Raw genomic sequence first — 20,948 nt, 5'->3', positions numbered from 1 at the left:
ACTATTATTGTAACCATTATTACTATCGTTATTAAGGAAACACAGAGGGAACGAAGAGCAGCGAGAAAAACGGACGCGATGGCGTGCGCGCGCGCGCGAGCGAACGATGCACCGTTGATGCACCCTGTGCGTATGTCACCAGCGAGCGACACGCTCGGCGTAAACAATTCCTCACAAATAATAAGGGAGAGAAAATCACGTAAATAAAAATAAAAAAGCTAACTAAGGTAATATTATAGGTGTGCGTGAGAGAGAGAAAGAAAGAAAGAGAGCGAGAGAGAGAGAGAGAAAGAGATTAGAGAAGAAGGGAGTGATGGTGAAAGCGGGAGAGAAAAACAAGCGTGCGATAAGCGCGGCAGCGAGAAACAGATTAAAAAAAAAGAAAAGAAGAAAAAAAAAACGTAATTGCAAATTTTCTTTTTCCATTTCAACTGTGTAACTCTAAAAGTATGTAAAGGTCCATTCGGATGTAAGCGCGTTAAAATGGAAAGGAAGCATGGACATTAATTATTGAAAAGGAACGAACGAACCTGAGAATGCGAAACCGCGGTGAAAAGAGATGATAATAGATGCACGATCAGTGAGTTTCCAAGAAGATGTTCGGACATCGGGCAGGTTTGTTTCACTCGCTTCTTTCTGATTTTTTTTTTTTTTTAATTTGCTCGTTTACGGCCACACCATGCGTTTGTAGATGCTAAGCACGTAAACAATACGAAAGAATGAAAAGGTAGGTTTCGCGCGAAAGTCGAGAAACTAAGCAAGGGGATGGAAAAAACGAGCGAAGAGTAGCCCAGTGCAAACTTTCGCTGCTCTGCCCGAGGTGTATCGCGCACCGTTCGGCGAGCAGGGGAAAGGAAAAGACAGAAACGACGATCGTCTGAATTTTTTTTTTTTGATTTTTTTAAAAGTTTTTTGCAAGCTTCTCCGAAACAGTTGCCGCGGATCCGAGAATAAGTTTCCGCGAAAAAGAAACGAAGCGCGAAGAGGAACAGCCGTCGAGATCGTACGAACGAGAGACTACGAAATTTTCCTTCCTTCTTTTTTTTTTTTTCGTTATTTAGTCCCGTTTCCCGTATCATCTTTCATCCCTGTCCGCGTAACCAAGCCGCTCGTCCGGTTTCCCCTCGAATCTCTATTCCAGATTTTCCGCCGGCCATTCTCCGCGTTCTTTTTCTCTTTTTTTACCTCCCATCCCGAATTCCTTATTCGTCTCCCCCCACCCATTTATCCTCACCGTCTCTCTGTCTTTCTCTTGGTCCACGGACGAAAAAAAAAACAGACCTCGCAGAAAAAGCAAAAGGAGAGGAGGAGAGAAAACGGAAATTCGCACTCAGAGCTACTTTTTTCCCCTCCGCGGAAGCTGCGCGCGACAGTCGCGCGCAGCGGGTGTGACAGGCTTTCATGAACACATTCTTCGGGACAGTTGGAGCAAAACGAGAAATAGTAAAGCAGTTGTTTCTTTCCGGTTGACAGTTCACACGCGTACAGAACACACGTTCACACGCGAAGGACAAGGGAAATAATAAGGAATCGATTTATAATGAATTTGTGTGTAACATTCAATTGAGGATTGTATGTAATTGTATATATATGAGTACAATGCAGTCCATGAGTTAAGATACATTCTCCTTTTTCTACCATGAAAAAATAAATTATTCTAGTTAATAAAAAAAAAAAAGGAAAAACATGGTGTGCGTTCAGTGACTTCTTTTTCTACGACGCCGATCTACCCCTCGGTGTATCGACCATTCGTATTGCAGCACGCGGGCGCGTACCGTGTAATCGGATTTTCTATTGCTGATGTGAAATAAACGTTTCCAGAAATCCACCGGGGCCTTCGCTGAAATGAATCGTGTCGCGAAGCGCGCTCGCTTTCGATCCTCGCCTGTTTATCGATCTTCCACGGTTATTACGCTTCGCGGGCTCTCTATTTGCCTCGAGATCTCCGCTTGCTCATGGAGTATTGTAATTCACAAAACTCTGTATTGGGCAGTGGCAGATTTAAGGGAAATGGCCCAGGTGACAAGCGTTCTGAGGGGCCCATTTTTTCGGAAAAATGAGGAGGTATTTTTTTTTCTTTTTTTTTTTTAAATGAGCCCCAGACGGCAACTGCTCATCGGCCACTCGTTAAATCCGCCGCTGGTAATCGTTCAGTAGTAGAAACTTTGGATTCTAAGATACTTTCGCGCGTATTCCAATAATAGAAGAGTAACAGTTTATAAATAGCTACCAACATGTCATGGAACGCTTACATCTAGTACATGTATTTACATATACAGGGCGCCACAAAGTACCTAGTACAACACGAAATTGCGTGACTCTGCATGAGAAGAAAAGTCGATTTTATTAGTTCGAATTTCCTTAATAGCGTTTTGTCAGATTCTCTCAAAGTCGTTTTTCTTTATAAAAGAGCATCTTGTAAAGGAATTTATTCCACAATTTCGATTTTTTTTTGTTCTCACGGAGAATCAGCTCTGTTTCCAGTTTGTATTACGCCCTTTGGAGTGTTCTGTATACTATAGGAATTCGAAAGTTGACTTAGTCACGCTCCATAGTACGCACAGTAAAGAATTGACTAGACTTAAGGTACTAACACTAACGCGCGAGAAAGTGCTATTTCACACGAGACGCTTTTATAGCCGGCAACTGATATTTCTGATGTATTCGTACATATTCTCTCTTTCTTACATTTCTTTAAGCCACCGCAAGCGAGTATATCCGAAACGCCAGCCGTAAGCGATGGTGCAAAAATGTCTCGTGGGAAAGGGCCTTTACGCTGAAATCTACTTGCCGACAGATCCGTCGAGGCTCTGCGCACAGTTCTCTTTATCGACGTGGCGAACAGTCGCAATGGAATTTCTACTTTATCGACGCAGCAGAATTTCGTTTCTAGTAGAATTATAAGGATCAAGCCCGAAGGCTGTTCAAGGGTAGTGATTGCACTTCCAAGAGAAACAATGTTTCCAATTACAGAGTTGGAAAAATCGTTGCACAAAAATCGCTCGTCCTCTCCACGAACCTCATTATCGATCGAGCAAATATCTACTGTTGGTCGCGTTATGTCGGTCGAAGCGCGCTGACCATGTCCCCCAGTAACCGCTCCACGCTAACATCCCCTACAGTCGGTTTGAACAGTAATTCTTGGAGGGTCGACCGACAGAGCGCGCGCGCCGGTGGTAACAGCAGCAAGAGGCGTCCAACCCTGCGAGCATCCCTCTCGCAGAACACGGCAACCGTTTGTTCTTGCAGCGCTGCCACCCTTCCAGGCTCGCAGAGCCCTCGAGATTCTGAATTAAAAAGAACCGTCTCGTTATATCGGTCTCATACAATTAATTCACGTAAGATGGCTTTAGAAAGTCGAAATGGACTAAAACCCTTTTCTAACGTAACTGAGAATATCAAACACTGGTACAGCAAGGTGCTGTCTCCAGAGTCAGAATATTTTGATGTCTATTCACTTTCCAGAAAAATTAATTTATACACTAATCTACTTCTGCGCCAAATGTACAATTCCTCTACTAACATGTCTGCGCTCCATCTTTTAATTCACAAGATTTATTATTCAATTAAGTATTCATTTGTTATAGAATTATTTTTCGTTAATTCGGTAGATGTTGGTCGTACCTCCTTTGAAGAGGACTATAGCCTTGAGGCAAGCGTACTCCGAGTGGTCCACCCTAAGGAGGGCGCATTTCCCTAGTAATTCCCTGAGTCGTCTGACCTCGTCGACGAGCATTTCCTTCCTCTCGGAGGATACGTCGCTCGGCACCAGCGTGGCTTCCTCGACGGGGAAATTCCACTGCGCGGCTGTCAGGACGAAAAGTTCGCTCCAAGATTCCTCCAGCAGAATAGTCTGGTCCCTGTAGGGCAGCTTGAAAAAGAACCCGCGATAAACGACGTTAATGGAACGCCAGACAATTTTACCGGGGCTGAATCTTTGCCACGCGATGGGGTAAAGTTTAAATCTAAAATAATTTCTCTACGCAATTACTAATATTATAATGTGGGATCAGGAACCACTATAAGAGGGAACCCGGAATAAGAGACCTCGCAGCATCGGATTTGGCGGCATTGGTATAGTACCCGCAAAGATATAGCGAGGTCGTAAAAGTGGTAGCGCGTGTCTGTTTACATGTTTCGGGAGTCGGAACGAGCGAATTGACAGATATATGGGCAGATAAGGGGCTCGGGCCTCACTCAGGGCTCAGTACATGTGGCCTGAGATGCAATTCCTACTGATATTCCTACAATAGTATACCACGTACGGCCCTGGGTGCCGGGGCATCAGAGACCCACACTGCTCGAGTGTTTAATTTACGACCTCGCTATATCTTTGCGGGTACTATAAGGCAGCTGACCAGTAACGCATCGGATCCGAAGACCGTGGGGTCGAGTCAGGGATCCGAACCGCCGCGTAACCCGAACCCTTACCCGGTTAACCAAGGAAGGTTTTGTATACTGACCGCGAGGGAACGGTTCTTAAATTCTAGAATGAACCGAAGCAACCGGGTTCACCCGCTACGAGCGGGTTCCTAGCAAAATAAGACAGTCTAGCTTAGACTAGACAGTCACTTCAGGCAAGTCAGTGATACGTGAATCTACAGGCAATACATATTCAGATCAAATGAATACATAATGTTTAAAATGTACGAGTATATAATCCGTGCAGGATTGATTAATTTTAGAGGGTTGCTAGAAACGGAATTTATAGTTTATTTCTTAAACTTCAAGAATTGCTCGGCAGCTATATATTTTAGCATCGATATCTTCTACAGCCGTGTACGCGTTTCGCCTTATAGCTTCCATTTTCTAGCATTCGAATATTTTCGACACCTAAACCTTAGACAATAGGCAAAGATCCCGTCATCTGGTCGACAGTCGGTCTCGTCCGTGCGGCAGGTACTACCGAAGCACCGAACAGCCGGGTCCTAAACCCGCACAGTCTAGACGGTGCGAGATTTTGGAGAAAAGTCGCTCGACAGTGCAAATCTTGACCGATTTCAATAATTTTTTTTTTTAAATATTCGTAAAGGATTCATCAATAACGGAGCACTGCAATAAAAGCCATATCTGTTGGCCTGATTTATAGAGAACACTATTTAGCATAGCATAACATAAAAACATAAATTATACAAATTAAAGATATTAAAAATTATTTTTTTACAAATTTAATATTAGCTATAAAATTTACTTTACATTTACAAAATTTATGTTTCAAATAAACTGCATAGCTGATTTCAATATTATATTTTCAAATTATATTTCAATTTTATTAGTTTTGATTTTATTTTTAATATATAAATTTAAAAATAACTGTATAATAATTGTAATTTGGAGTAATTAGAATCGAATATTTTATGGTAACTAATTTTATAATGTAATTTATAAATATAAGATTTAAATCAGCTATACAGTTTATTTAGAACCTAATTTTTGTAAATTTAAAGTAAACTTTTATTTCTCAGGGGAATATTAACAACGTTAACGAATTTCGCAGAATCCCTACTTACTTGCAAGAAAGAGTGGATGCTCCTCGCCCATCTGACAGCGAAGAAGAGCAGCTTGGCCGCGAATTCGTAGATATTCTCCGTGGGTAGGATGGAGAAATGGGACACGTACTCCGAGGACGCGGGACTGATAATTGGCGGTGCTAATCGCGTGCTTACTAGCTCCTCTGCGAAAATTAAAATCACAGAGGACAATTAATATCGCCAGTGTAAAGCGCACAGAAATGGAGCTCGCTAATTCCAAATGAATTCCTGTGTCTACAGAAACCCTTGCCTTTTGGCTCGATCCTCGAGTCGATCGTTCCAGCTTCCTCGGAGCTTGTCACTTCGTCCTCTTTGGCGGTGGTCACCGTTAGGGGTTCCGTCGGCGCTCGTGGCAAGAAGTGTGCTGCAAATCAAGAGATTATAGCATTGCCGTGGCTCGAATATCTTCGAATACGATAGCGCGGAATATTCTTCCTTGTGCGGAAGCACGGAAGTTTGATGAGAAAGGGTTGAATGCCAGAGTAATTGTTTCGCTTACCGACCGATGGAGGGAAGGCTGGCATCGTCGGCTTGAAAGGGAACAGTGCAGGATACAGAAGGGGATGATAAGGGTTGCTCGCCGCGTGATAAACCTGCGGGATTCCGGAGTAAAGTCCTGAAGGACCTCGCCTGGCAGCCGCCACCAAGGACGAGGTACTTCGCGGCGCTCTTTCGTGCTGAACCGCTGCGAGTATCACGCAGGTCCAAGTTAAACTTCAAATCTCATCGTATTAACACACTAATTAACCGCGAACGTCATAATGCATTCCAAGCCGTGTTACCAAAAAAAAGAAAGTTGTCCTATAGTAACGTAACGAATTGAAACATGTAAATTCCTTGTGGTAAAACAGGTAGCCAGTTTAAGGGGCCAAATACGGCTAGGGGAATTGTGCACGAGTAGACACAGTCAGGTAAGATGGCATAGACCTGTTACCTTTTCAAATATTTCGGCTAAAAGCGTGGCAGTGACGTTCATTTGTCGGCTAATAGACGAGGAATAAGAAACTCGCAAAACCGTACGAGCTCGAAAGCAGATAAAGCGTGTGACTCTTGAAGATGATGCGGATGACGAACCAGAGCAGACTTTCACACAAGTATGTGTGATTGTTTAGCCGATCGAAGCCGAAAGAGGACCGGATACATTGCCAATTGTGTTTCCGCTGGTGCCACACCTTATGTGCCGGAGTTTATCCAAGAGAAAACAGTGTTCTTGCGAATTGTGCAGTGAAAATTAGATCTTTGACGCGTGTCAATTTACCCAGGTGAGTATGTATGTGGTCTTTTGTTTTTCTTACTTTTTTTTATTAACTCTAAAGTGATGAAACTAATTTTCTATGTGAAGTTAATCAACAGAAGACTGCTTATTGCTTTTATTTGATACCACCCTTAATTTTTAGGATATTTGCCTCAGTACCAAATAGTAAACGCATATCATCGTTTAAGCACAACTCCCCTATACGTATACATATTTGAATGAATGCTCTTCATTTCCATTAACCCTCGAGCGGGCGCGCTTTGTGAACTCCATTCGCCGATCTGCGTATTTCCTTCATTAGTGTTTCAAGCAGGACTTGAATAGGTTTCGAAAATAACTGTTTCAAACTGTTATATAAAGGTTCTGACTGAAAGAGTTATTCAGAACCTTTATTCTGAATAACCGTTATAAAGAACCTAAATATCAGACTATATAAGTATAAGTTACGGTTCCTATATAGCTCTATAACTTTTATTTTTTAGGTTCTATAACTTTTATTTGCTGGGTTCTATAACTTTTATTTTTTAGGTTCTATAACTTTTATTTTTTAGGTTCTATATAAGTCACGAAGCGGTTATAGAACCGATTCTTGTAAGGATTGTACGGAATTTTACAGTAAATGAAATCACAACATATTACAGCTATAGATTACTCTGTGTAACCAAATTGTTTAAAAATTATTATAAATAAGTAAGCAAATATATATTATGAACACATTTGTACATATGTATATGTATATACTCGGCGGTATGCAAGGATCACTTGTATACATATGTACAAATATGTACATAATATATATTTGCTTACTTATTTATAATAATTTTTAAACAATTTGGTTACACCTATAACCGCTTTGTAACTTATATAGAACCTAAAAATAAAAGTTATAGAACCTAAAAATAAAAGTTATAGAACCTATAAAATAAAAGTTATAGAGCTACATAGGAACCGTAACTTATACTTATCTAGTCTGATATTTAGGTTCTTTATAACGGTTATTCCGAATAAAGGTTCTTCATAACTCTTTCAAGAGCCGAAATCTTTATAATAACGGTTTCAAGCCCTGGTTTCAAGAACCCTATGATGCTTGTGCCAGTTGATTTTCATTTTTTACGTTAAAAATGTTTCACATATACTATTTTTGTGTTTTTAAATACATTTACTGCATTTTTGTTTAATTTAATTTACCACTGTCAACAGAGAAACCGTTTCTGAATTGTAACATATAAGGGAGCTAAAATGATTATTTTCAACTGATGAACTGAGTTCACCACGCGCCCGCCCGAGGGTTAAACGGCGACAGCGAAAGGAGCAGAAGAGCGATATTAATTATTTCCTTAATCCCACTAAATCGTACTAAAAAGGCCATTTCACAGAACCCCAAAATATAGACACCTATACTAAATTAAAAATCTCTGCCGCAAAGAGCATCTCCTAGTATATCCTCTTCGAGTGCCCTATCATCGAGCCCTCGTTCTCACTTTTTTCTTCCAGCACAGAGGCACAGCTTTCTGCCCTTCAATGGCCACCTTCCGTCCCCCTCCCTCGCTAATTGATACCCCCGCGCAATCAAGTGTTTGGATTATCGGGGGCCCGGCCGAATCGGGGCACAGAAGTGTTTACAAAAGCTGTGAACGTCAGGCTGCTCGTGACACTGCTCTTCCACTCGTTTGTCCGGCTAACTTCTAGAATTCTAGCACGAGCAAGCAGGGGCGCGTAGAATCCTCACGTGGGTGCGAGCACCCCTTTTTTTATCGCTTCGCCACCCCTCACCGGCTGCTGCTCTATCTGCTCGTCCAAGTGGGAGAGCAAAGTCCTCGTGCATCGCAACATCCTCGACGCATGTTTGCGCGGCGTCGTTTCTACGGGGGACGTATCGGTTTCTGTCATCCGCAAGCCTTCTAACGAAAAGGGCCCCGTTGTACCTCGGGGGTTGACACTTGCGGAGAAGTTAACTTCGCCTAGGAAGTGTCCTCTTCTTTAAACCTTCTAAGAACTGAACTGAGTGAGTAACTTTTTACCTAATATTCCCCTTGGCTTTACACCTTAGAAGAGAGGGTTAATGCCCCTTGAAAGACTTTTAGATGGTACCTGATACTTTGAAGAATCTAAATATGGTATTCTGTCTGACTTTGGTTAGTATTTAGTACTTTCTTTCGCTTCTTGTTTATTCAAGTCTTTCTAGTGCGCGGACTTGGTTATCGTCTAGTTTAGCCCCCCTTAGCGTTCTGTTTTAGAAAGGTGGTGATAATAGTGGCGCTTACACTGCTTACACGTACGTAGAGGAAAGAATATTAAGTGTTAATCACCGGTGAAACGAAGCGTACCATCTCGTTTCATGTTAACCTGGAGGCACTTGGTGAAACGACATGCCTGGCACTGATTCCGACGCGAAACGTCCACGATGCAGCGACCGTTCTCCTTGCAAACGTAGTCCAGGTTCCTAGGAAGAAGTACCGCGTGTTTGGTAAGGACAATTTCAACGAAAGTCTGACGTGTACGGAAGAGAGGCGTGGTAAAGTGACAGAGAGGGAGAAAGTGCGCAGACGCGTAATTTTTTGGCGGGTGCCCGAGGCTCTGTGGGACACCGGGACCGTGTAGTTTTGAATTTCGTAAAAGATTAGTTACCTTGCATACCTGCGGATCGACCGCTTGAAGAAACCCCGGCAACCATCGCAACTAGGTACGCCATAGTGCTTCCCAGAGGCCTTGTCGCCGCAGACCTTGCACAGACTTTCGCCCCGACTGCTATCCTCCATTTTGTCCGCGGACCTGTTCGTTAAATTGTGATTAAATAGAAGAATCTCAGGTTGCTAAATTTATCAGTCTTCTATGGACCTATTCGTTTCACTAAACAGTGGGAGTATATATTAAGGGGACCTTCCGGTCTAAAACCCCCCCAAAAATAGGTGATCTTTAGGAATTAATTAAAGGAAAACTACTGTATATAATTTAATGGGACTTTTCGCATTGTACTAAGGATGCCTTAGATTATAGAAATATATTTTTTGTTTTATAATTAATCATTGCAGACGGCACTGGGTAGTCGTTAAAGTCAAAGCGTCAAAAAATTCATTCAAATCGGTGGGACCTGTATCTCCAAAAGTTATTATCCGATTCAACTGAGACTTATTTTATTTTTAAGAATATACTTCTAGCTATGGAGAGCAGAAAAAGTTACAAAAATAACATTTTTTTAGAAAATAACGGCACTTGAAGTTTGAAATCACTTTTTCCATATATTTTCCATCCTTTCAACGCCTTTGAAATATATAAATATTCAATTTTTAAGTCCCCTTAACTTATTAACCAATGTATATTGCATGGGAATTTATAAATGGAACCTTGTTCGTTATTTATTACTGGTAAACTTCTTGATCCCGTTTATATCTAAAATAGCAAATGGTCGAAGTGGATTTGAAAACGGTTGTCACCATGAAAACTCTAAGTACTTCATTTAGTGGTGGATTTTGAGATTTGATTTCCCTAAGCTAGCAAGCGTCTGCCGCCCTTTCCGTGAAATATTATCAAATATTTTAATTGAAAAGGGTCGAAACAATTTCAAAATTTTTTCAATATGACTACTCACATGTGAATTTTTGCTAATTCGCTACATGAAAGAAAGTGAATTGCTTTTAAAGTTGTCTCAAACTGTGTTTAAACATTTTTCAATATCTTTTGCTAAAAAATTTACGACTCCCAAAAATTCGCGCTCCCCAAAATTTGCCGCTCCCCAAACTTGCCGCTCCCCAAAATTTGCTGCCCCCAAAAATTTCCGCCCCTCAAAATTGTCACTCCCCAAAATTGCCGCCCCCGAAAATTTGTCGGCCTAGGCTGTAGCCTACTTAGCATTACACACAAATTCGCCCCCGACTTCATTGTATTTCTATTAAACAAAAGAAATTGGTGTGAATTTTAGAAAGTGCTGCAACTGCTAGCCCACGGAAACTTATTCCAAATTATTATGCGTACACTAAAACCTGCGATTATCCTTATCTGATTAAAATTTCCAGTATAGAATCATTGAACAACCATTTCGAAGTCAACAAGGCAACTCTTCAATCCCACAGCGAAGATTGTAATTCCTGTTGAAATCTTGGTTCTCAAATAATCATGTGTTGAGAACAACATTCTTTTCCACGTATCTAATTATTTCAATTGCTGGTCGATTGTCGCGAAACCGTAATAACAGTTTCCCTTTTCCTCGGAGCGCATCGCTCCTCATTATCTATCGTTTTCAGCGGCGTAACAGCACGATTCCGGTCACCGGTATCGTGACTCTTCCCGCTCAATGGCGGAGCTTATAGCCGCGGAGCGACGGGTCGTTGCATATTGCAGCATATAATGAGAAGCTCGATGATTGTTAAACGCTGCTGACCGATGGCGAGGTCCGATTCCTCGAAGCTCACGACTTATTACCTTCCAGCTCGCCATTAAGAACAGCAGGAGTCACGTTGAGACTCTGAATAGCGATAACTTAATGCGACGAGATTTGCAAAAGTCTAGTGTAAACTGCAATTTCCATCTATTGTAGATCTCAGCCTTTAAGAAAAAAGGAGATCCTTCCTGCAATATACTTTTTCTGGCGCTTCACTTTTAACTTTAAGTAAACTGAGGCGTTGCCGTGCATGGCCGTAAGTTGAAGGAACTTAAGGGGTCATACTCAGTCAGGAGGCCGAAAAAAAGGGTGGTCTTTGGAAATTTTTTACTCAAAAGCTATAACACATTTCTCAAAAAATCTTTTTTCCTTTTAAGAATGACTGGAGGGTACTTTCTAACTTCTTTCTTATTTCTGCGATTTAGTATCCTCGAAGAGAACACTTGTAAGTGCCAGAAATCAAATTTTATACTATAGTATTACCATTGGCACGTAGAACATTTTCCGATAAAAAAACAAAATTTTTAATTACGGTGTTTTTACAAGCAATCTTCAACTATTGTTGTCAGCGAAAGTACTTGTCTGATTAGCTGCCTCGTTTCTCTGAAATTTCTAACGGGCATCTGAGTCTCTGCTTTTAGGTAAAGAAAGCAGACCGGAATTTGACTTTCCACGGTTGTTTCGGCTGCCAGACAGCTCGTGTCCGTGTAAAGCACGACATATGTTACTTGCGTGTGTAAACGCGGTGGGTGTTCACGAAAACAGGGTTAAGTAATACGCCCCTGTGGAACTGTGTACCGGTGAACCCAACAACTCCGATGCAATACTCGCTTTCTACCCAATTCCCAACGCCTAACGCTTCCACTTCCTTACGATATCGCGTGTGATCTATTCAGTGGCAGTGGGCAGAAAATCTAGGGTTTTGTGTTTACGATATATTGCGATTAATTGATATCCTACGTGATCATGATTCCATGCATCCAAATTCATTTGACAATAAAATATCTTACCCAAGGCTACTTAAAGGATATATTACAATTATAATATTCAACCTGTCGAATAGAACTCTCCTATCGAAAACGAGCAAGTTACCGAAAACATTTCGGTAAACCGAGTTCGATCTTATCAATAATACCATCGTCGACCCAGCACCCAGATCAGAGATGAGCAGAATTTTGATTTAAATAAAAATTTCGAATAACGAATAAAATTGAAAAAAATATTCGTCATGTGTCAATAACCCGGTTTAGCTTTATTCGACGAATAATCTAAAGTTAAAGTAGCTTTCGTTCGATCCGTTATTTAAATAATTTTTAAATAGTTAATGCCTAACTCTGACCCAGATCGATATTTTCTAAAGATCAACCGTTTATCATACAATTTCAGAGACGAAATTATAAACTGAATTCAGACATAGCCCTGGCGTCAGAGAACGACATACAAATATTAATTATAATTATAAATGGTAAATGTTTATTTCAGGGGAGGGGAGAGATTCTCCAATGAATATCCCTTAAACCAAAACCGGGTGCCAAAAAGTTTAGAGGGAAATGTTGTTCAGAATGACGACCTTGACAACATACGTCAAGGTCATTGAAATCGGAGATTCCTCCCCTAAAGTAAACATTTACCTAATAAATTATTTTTCTTTCTTAAACAGACACCACTACGCCTCCAGAGGGGAACCCCCGGGGGCGCCAGGTGTAGTGTGGGATTTTTACCCACTAAAACCCCACGGCCTCCGTGAAATGTTTAATAATTTACATGTAAATGTCTGAATTATTAAGGCCTGTTGGCTCAAACGCTCGGACACCTATTTACTTCTATTCAACATAGGTCCATCGTGCCATGGCTCATCGAAATCGATGTATACCACACCCTGCCCTCCCCTTATCAGCCAAATTCGTCGCTGATGACCTAACAGTGCATGCCACCTAAAGCCCATAATTTAAAAAAAAGCATTTTGATGCTAATAATGTCTTGCCCCAGTGTAGTGAATCAGCCAAGTAGAAAATGTCTCACAATCGGTTATAGCTAAGAACAGGAAAGCCTGTTTCTTCTAAACGTTACAGCCGTCCGACGGCGAAACGTTCCACCCGTCGCACGCGGAACGAAGGTGGTCATCGGGCAATAAAAATATTATGGCAGGTTAACGCTCACACGGGAGAACCACCCCAGCCTATATGGTCGTACTATTAAGAAGTCAGCCCTCGGCGGAGATCCATGGGTCTCGGGGGCGGTGACGTCGGCGGTGGTGGACGACAGTGTCGGTCGAGCTGGTCTTAGGACGAAGGGTGCGACGAAGCGTGGCATCATCCACCAGGACTCTCGGCGGTCTACCACCGACGAGGCTGAGCGATGCTCCACGTCACCGATGCATTATTGAGCCTGAGAACCCTACAGGTGGCCTAGCGTCCTATTAGAACGAGAAAGACCGCGACGGAGTCGAGCCCGAGGGCCTCGACAAAGAGGGAGCCCTCCTCTCCCGTGGAAAAGGGACACCACAGATCGAAGAGGTGGAGAGCCGCGGCAGAGGGATTGCAAAAGTCATCGTAAGGGTGGAAGGTGGTCTGCCTCGACTTTCTGACTTCCATCGGGAGGCTCCTCGATGACGGACTTTATTACTCTTCTCTGCAGTAATTGTAGTACTGTGCTGCACGTTAAGAGCGCGGGCTCACCGTTTCGTTAAGAGAGCGGAGTTTTCTACACTCGCTACTTCTTCTGTAGTCCTCGAGTGCCAGAGGCTGAGAGCGAGGATGAGCGAGAGGGCACGTGGCAGCGAGAAGCCGTCAATTTCAGGTGCGTTCCGTTTCGCGCATTCCAGGAGGGGGTTGGAATATCAAATCTTTCGAATTCTTATACTCAGGGAGGGCGTAAGAATTCGTAAAAATTACCCTTGCGTAATTTAAGGACGGCCCACTACTACAGAGCCACTCCTGTGGAGATGGTTGAATTCACAGATATTCATCAATTATTTGGACTAAAATTAGCGACCACTCGCTCTAAATTCAAATGACTTTTGAAATGACCCTATATAAGGGGGGTTCTCGGTGAAACCTCTGGCAAATGACAGTCACAATTTCTGCGAATGCTGCGGAAGGAACGGTTAAAGGAGCACACGCGGGTGTTACTTTTAAAGGCGATTTAATGGCGGCTCATCGATCACGCGAAGTTCGATAAGCTTGTCACACTTGCGCCACGGGTTCGGTTAATGCCCACCCGATGACTTTTCGATAGTTCTGCGCGGTGCAAGGTGTCGAAAGGTTCGCTGCGGGACACGAGCGACTGGAAACTCGGGAGGCACGTCGATGCTATGCAAATTTTTTTCCTTGTCACGTCATGTGCGTCCTTTCGCATAAAAAATGCTGATCGATCGTCGAGGGCAGCGAGAAATCAATCCTCACGCTTGGGCTTCGAACAAATTCCATTTTGATGACGTTTCCCGCGGTCTTTATCGACGCAGCGGTATTTTCCAGGATGCTTTCGAATTTATATCCCGAAATGTATTTGGTTCTGACATTTCTATTTTCAATTCTGGTGGCAATCTGTGCTCGCTATAATTCCTTCCTAGCTCCGTTGTAGATTTAAAAGTGCCAGAGCATCTTCGAAGTTTATCTGAACAGTCAGAAAGTCATTCGACTTGAAAACCATCGCTTCTACACAGTCATTCGCTCTACGCGTCCTTTGCGTTCTCGAGGATCGCGCTGCTTTTCGCCCATTTTTTTCCTCGACTTAATCCTGTCGGTATCGTTCATTGTTCGATCACAATGGAGGCCTCGAGTGGAGGGATTCATTGAGAAAAAAGGCACGTGGCGTTAAGCATCCTTCCTGCAGCCACTGTCACACCTCTGCTGAGTAATTTTCACCTGGACCTCCCTGCATCCCCGAACACCCTCGATTCGCCACGGTAGAAACGCAATCTCACACCCAACCCAGCCTATATCGATTCGGTAGAGTCGAGATCGCCGCGATTAGCGATTTCTAATTAATGGTAATTACGTAGTATCACCGTGCCCAGGCATTCCAGGCAGACATTTAATTACAGACGTTCGTTGGCGGGCTTCCGGTGTAACGGGTAATTTTGCCTCCACCCCTGTCAGCTTTTTCATTAATTTTTAAGCAGCTCTGCGCAAACATTGTCGTTATCCGTGACGTGACTTTTGTTGTCCGAAAGGGTCGGCTGCAATTAGAAGCTCCTGAATAATTAATCGTATCTGAAATCGTAATGGGAACGCGTGTGGCACAAACGGGGGTGGGAGGGGGGCTGTTTTCGTAATTTAGTTATGACTTTGTTAATTCCTAAACTAATCCAGCTTCTGACTTCGCGAAGCTACGTTTGCTAATTATCGTACTATTTTGCGCTGCTTTTCTTTCATTAATAATTCTTATTGAATCTTCATATAACTATGCACATGGTAGGGCAAGAAGCAGAGGAACTGTTCCTAGCAAGTGTCCTAATGGTAATTCTTATAATTACACTGTAGCCTTTTCTCACCATTTCTCAATTACCACCCCCGCGAATGAGCTCTCGCGGGCAGTCTATTATTCGATGGAATAAGAATCCGACTTCGGTGAAACGTGTGGTGCGTTTCGTTGAAATGATCATATGGCGGTCTAAGGGGAAGTGAAATTTAACTCCGAAACAGATATTAACTTAGTGGCGCTCGTGCAGTCTTAGTTTCGGTTGCGCACGTGCGCGCTTCACACGATTGACAGTGATTGCGTGACTCGGTCGAGTATTCCATACACGGCACTCGTGCAGCGTGCACGTAAATGTTCCAAGCCACCCGTGATTTCACGTGGTCAATACTTATCTCCTTCCCCGCCATGCTGCACAGTTGGACAACTGGTGCGCGAGTCTTTCCTGCAGACTATTTTATCGAAACTTGCCTTACTCATCGAACGCCTTTCAGCTCTCGGGATCGTTCCACGGATGAATATCCCCCGCTAGAATTTTTAATACCTATCTTAATATTTAAAACCAGCTTCATCCTGATAACACTGTATCGGACGTCGGCGTGTTTTGCGTAAGCACTGCTTCGCAGTGCCTTCGCGTTCATGCTTCCCAGAAATCATCGACAGTACCGTTCGAACGTTCACTTTGAAAATAAATCAAACATGGACCTCGACTTCTACGGAACTTATTCGATAGAAGCGGCCACAACGATCGAATCGAGTCAAAGGTCCAAAACTTTGCTCCGCTCGGAGTCTCCACTCTGTCTACCATTAAACGAAATTATAAAAGTATGAACTGTTAGACAATGAAACCGGGGATCCACCTGGAAGCTAAGCTAAGCTGTGCTATACTATGCTAAGTTTTACAAAATTTAGCTTCGATACATCCTTAAGGCAACGTTTTCACCAAAAGCTAAGCTAAGCTGGGCCATGTTCTTTCGGAAGCTTCGGTAGCTTAAGGGGAGGTTCTGGTCTAGAGCCCCAAAAAATAGGTGATATTTAGGAATTAATTAAAGGAAAACTACTATATATAATTTAATGGGACTTGTTGCATTGTATTAAGGATGTCTTATGTTATAGAAATATATTTTTTGTTTTATAATTAATCAGTGCAAACAGCCCTGGGGAGTCGTTAAAGTTAAGGCGTAAAAAAATTGATCCAAATCGGTGGGACCTGTATCTCTAAAAGTTATTATCCGATTCGACTGAAACTTTTCTTATTTTGAAGAATATACTTCTGGCTAGGGGGGAAACCAGAACAAAATACAAAAATAACATTTTTTTTAGAAAATAACGACACTTCACGTTTGAAATCACTTTTCCCTGTATTTTTCGTCCTTTCAACGCCTTTAAAAATTATAAATTTTCAACTTTTTGTAATTTTTTTTAGTTCCCCCCCTAGCCAGAAGTATATTCTTCAAAATAAAAAAAGTTTCAGTCGTATCGGATAATAACTTTTGAAGATACAGGTCCCACCGTTTTGAGAACACTGTCTCGAGAAAAACGCGTTTGAAGTTTTACGTGAGCGCCGAGTGGCCGGTCGTGACCCATGCATTTGCCGCTACTCAAATGCCTATAACTTCGTGAATTTTACGAATTTCAACAAATCCTTTTAAACACGTTTTCCTAAAAGGTTGAACATTCGAAAAATGAAATAAAAAAAAATCGACATTTAGACCAGAACCTCCCCTTAAGGGGAGAAGGCGGGGAGGCCGTATAAATCGACCGAAAAATTAAAAAAAAATCCATAAACCGCTTCTAAAACGTTTCAAAAATATATTCTCAAAGTTACATGGTTGGCACTGGGCACTGTCAACGCGACAGGCACGATTTTGCTGCAGCGTACGTTTTGACGAAGAGTATACAGGAAACGGATTTATGAATTTGATTGAAAAAAAAAATTCTTACCCTTCGATATGTACATTATTAACTATACTAAGCAATACATTGATTTACTTGCGTTGTCTAGTTGAAATAAATGCCCGAAAACACCCTTACATTTCGGAGCGTTACAGTGGTCTGCCCCCTCAAGTAGGCACATCAATTTTTTCGGAATAAAAACTTGATTTGTTTTTGTATAACTAAATGGTTATAAACTCTTTCGGGGGGACGAAATTCAGGCCCCATTACCGTATCCCATCGCGCAGCTTCAGATCGTCCCCGGCTCGAGTAATTACAACGCGGTGCTGTAATTACCGGTAACCACCACGATGGCCGCTAATTAAAATGAGCATACAGAATCAAACTGCCCCAATTGATAGGAGGAGCCACGTCGGGCGGTAGTGAATAAGAACGTCACCAGTTATGACACGTACGGCTAACCCGTAATAACTGTGACAAGACAGAGCCGGTAATACGTATAATTTGGTGTTAAGTACAGGGTTTAAAGGGTGGAAATGGAGAGCAAGAGGACCCGGAGAAATGGTGGAAACATGTTGAATCCAGGATGTCGAGGGGTGATAGGGGGTGGTCCCGAACAAGCGAACGTGTAAAGACATCGCGTGCGGAATGGAAAAGCGAAAGGAAAAAATATATTGTCGCTAAGGCCGGCGCTCCTCGGATATCGCGAGGCTCCACCTCGCCATCTGGGGATGCATTTTGGCATATGCGCGGACGCGGCACGATGGTGAACAGTACACACCTTGCCGCCGTAAAATAACTGGGCTTACAGGTGCGTTTGCTTACGTGCAATTACAGAACTGCCCGCCAGGGACACATGCCTAATCGTTCCGTGCGCCACGGCCGACGGAAAGAAACGGGGGGGGGGGGGGGGGCGGTGAGGGAGACCGGGGCTGTTTGTCCAAAGGGGTAGGTTGACTAATTGTTAATAACTTTTCACCGACATATGCTCTACTGCGGAACGATTTACTGTAGAAAGAAGTCACTTCTACTATGCCATAGAGCTGTTCAAGTACTTGAATATTCGGGTAACTTGAAATCCAAAGCAAGCTGAAACCAACCCGGTTTCCGAGCCGACCCGAGTACCCGAATGAACCGAGCGGCTTGGGTAGAACCAAGTAGCTTGAATTTTTCAAGCGGCCCGAAGGAAGCGGGCGGCTCGAACAGAACCAAGCGGAGTGAATTATTTCAAGCGGCTCGGAAGAACCGAGGCGGCCCGAAAGAACTGAGGCAGCCCGAATGTATATCAGATTGGTTAGGAAATAGATTAGATATACTTAACCCAATTATAATACAGACTGCGGAAGTTTATGTAAATGCATGCTTTTATTGGAACGACTTAAACAAGCGGGACTTCGACAGAACTATGTTTTATCGTTAAGAGGATATTAAAAATATATTTTCGATTTTACATTTTGCATATTTTGGATGTACGTTGCATATTCTGTATATTTTTCATATTTTTTGCAGGTACGGAATTTGTTTACAAATTAGCTTGGTGAACCTCGGCATTAAAATTTAACAGTTTCATATTTTAAGAAGTTTAATAGCGTAATAGTTACATATATATTCAAAAGTTTAATAATTCAATAGTAGGCACAGCGACTTGATTCAGTTTATTATTAAAATATGAAAGAAAGGAATTAATATTTTATAATGAAACAACTTTTGTGGCATTGTGTTATTTTATTACCACTGAGATAAGTCGCTAATAACATGTTCTTAACTGATTGTACGTATAGTCAATCTACCCCATACTGTAATTCAACCAACCCCGATCATGGGGCTGGTTGACCAGCATGGAAGGTGTTACAAAAACATTAAAATACCTTAATCGTTGTCGCATTGAGTCAACTTTAATAATTTAATCAGATAGTCAAAGGTATGCCGTATCAAATATACTAACCGGTTTAATGAAATTTCGTCCACATAATTTATTAAAAATCAAAAACTGGCCTACCAGCCCCGGTCTCCCCTACTGGGTCGCTCGGAAGAATGGCGGGACCGCAGAATCTGGATCACCGCGATCGGAGTTAGAGGGTTTCGCTGCGCTGGTGCGTTACGTAAACGCTGCTTAGAAAGGGGTGCTTTTTGGGTGGTCAAAATGGAGGCATCAGCCGCAGGGTGGAGCGAGGAAATTTATTTGTTCGAGCTGCGGTTACTAGCTGGTTGTCGTCCTTTGGGGAACCTCGAAGCTTGGGATGAGAGTGGCTTGATGATTTAGCACTAGGGTAATGGGCGAAGAAATCAGGATCTCTAGTTTGATTCGCTGATCGTGTCTTCTGCACGCGGAGTCCGAGCCTCAGGATTGGGGAATGTGGTTCATGACTCTGTTCATGTTGTTAGAGAAGATTCATATCTTCCAACTCAGTAATCGTAATGTAGATAACGTGTGTTTTAGTGATTCCGTGTTTGGAAATATTCGTGTAAAAAAAGGGGCGATTGGAACGTGTACCGTAAATTGGGAGAACATTGGTAGTTATTTAACCTTTAGAGGACCGCCTTTTTTTTAAAATAATTGTGGTTTTCAGTTTCCAAAATTTTTATTTCGTGCAGAATTGGAGGACTTGCACAGAGCTTCAAAATGGGCTTTGCCGGTCCGGAACGGTAATAAAAATTTTTAAATTTTTTAAATTCAAAAACACGGTATGTCTGGGGGGTTCTGATACTGCTGATTACGAATCTATAGTCTGGTCGTAAAAATGTTTAACCTATATGGCAGTTTTATCGACCTAAACGAATGAACATGTACCAAAATTCAGAGAACTTTCTTTTAGCGTTACTCCGAATTAACGACGTTGATAGACAAAGTTTTTGTATAATCTTCTCTTCTTTTTTTCCATGTTTTTACTACTATTTTTGGTATTTTTGTGTTGTTTCAGGAATTATTTTATTTTGTCGCATTGTTTGTGTCCTTTTGAACACAACAACAACTCAGTCAAACACTAACACACGCATACGTATTTATATTTTGTATCATTTTTAAGTAGTGTGTTTACTCAAAGCTGCAAAAAGGGCTCTGCCGGTCCCCTAAAGGTTAATATGTATTAAAGGAAAAGGGCAAAAATTTTATGCATTTTCACACTTTCAGTACAATCGCAAAAGATGCAATGTTACGATAGGATACTTAAAGCAAATGTAAAAATGTTAATTTTTATATTATATAAGAAAATGTTACAGAAACATGCCGGTTCCCCTAGTTTACGGTATGTATTGGATAACATAATGGAAATATTTTTCTTGTAAGTTGTTCAAAAAGGTCTAATTAAATAGGCGCATGTGAGCTTAAACTACAAATAAAAAAAAGGGAAGTTTATTTCGGATATTTAATTGCTAATTACACGTTAACACGAGCATTCTTATAACGAACAGTTTTAAAAGCATGTACAAATAATCTTTATTTCTTACCTGCCAGAATGATCCTTCTAAG

At 42.0% G+C, this 20,948-nt stretch overlaps 1 protein-coding gene across 1 annotated transcript; it reads right to left on the bottom strand.

Moving 5' to 3' along the window:
* Positions 1–2,816: 2,816 nt before the first annotated feature.
* Positions 2,817–9,545, bottom strand: LOC143366523 (nuclear receptor subfamily 2 group E member 1). Its single transcript, XM_076807663.1, has 7 exons — positions 9,474–9,545; positions 9,114–9,363; positions 6,031–6,216; positions 5,782–5,895; positions 5,511–5,674; positions 3,625–3,871; positions 2,817–3,287 (listed from the first exon to the last, which is right to left on the bottom strand). Exons 1-7 carry the CDS (start codon positions 9,543–9,545, stop codon positions 3,058–3,060), a joined length of 1,263 nt encoding a protein of 420 aa, XP_076663778.1. The 3' UTR covers positions 2,817–3,057.
* Positions 9,546–20,948: the final 11,403 nt, after the last annotated feature.

This window comes from Andrena cerasifolii, chromosome 2 (genome assembly GCF_050908995.1).
Source record: "Andrena cerasifolii isolate SP2316 chromosome 2, iyAndCera1_principal, whole genome shotgun sequence".
NCBI lineage: Eukaryota > Metazoa > Arthropoda > Insecta > Hymenoptera > Andrenidae > Andrena > Andrena cerasifolii.
The sequence above is the reverse complement of the archived record's forward strand: the minus strand, read 5'-3'. Positions and strand labels throughout refer to the sequence as shown.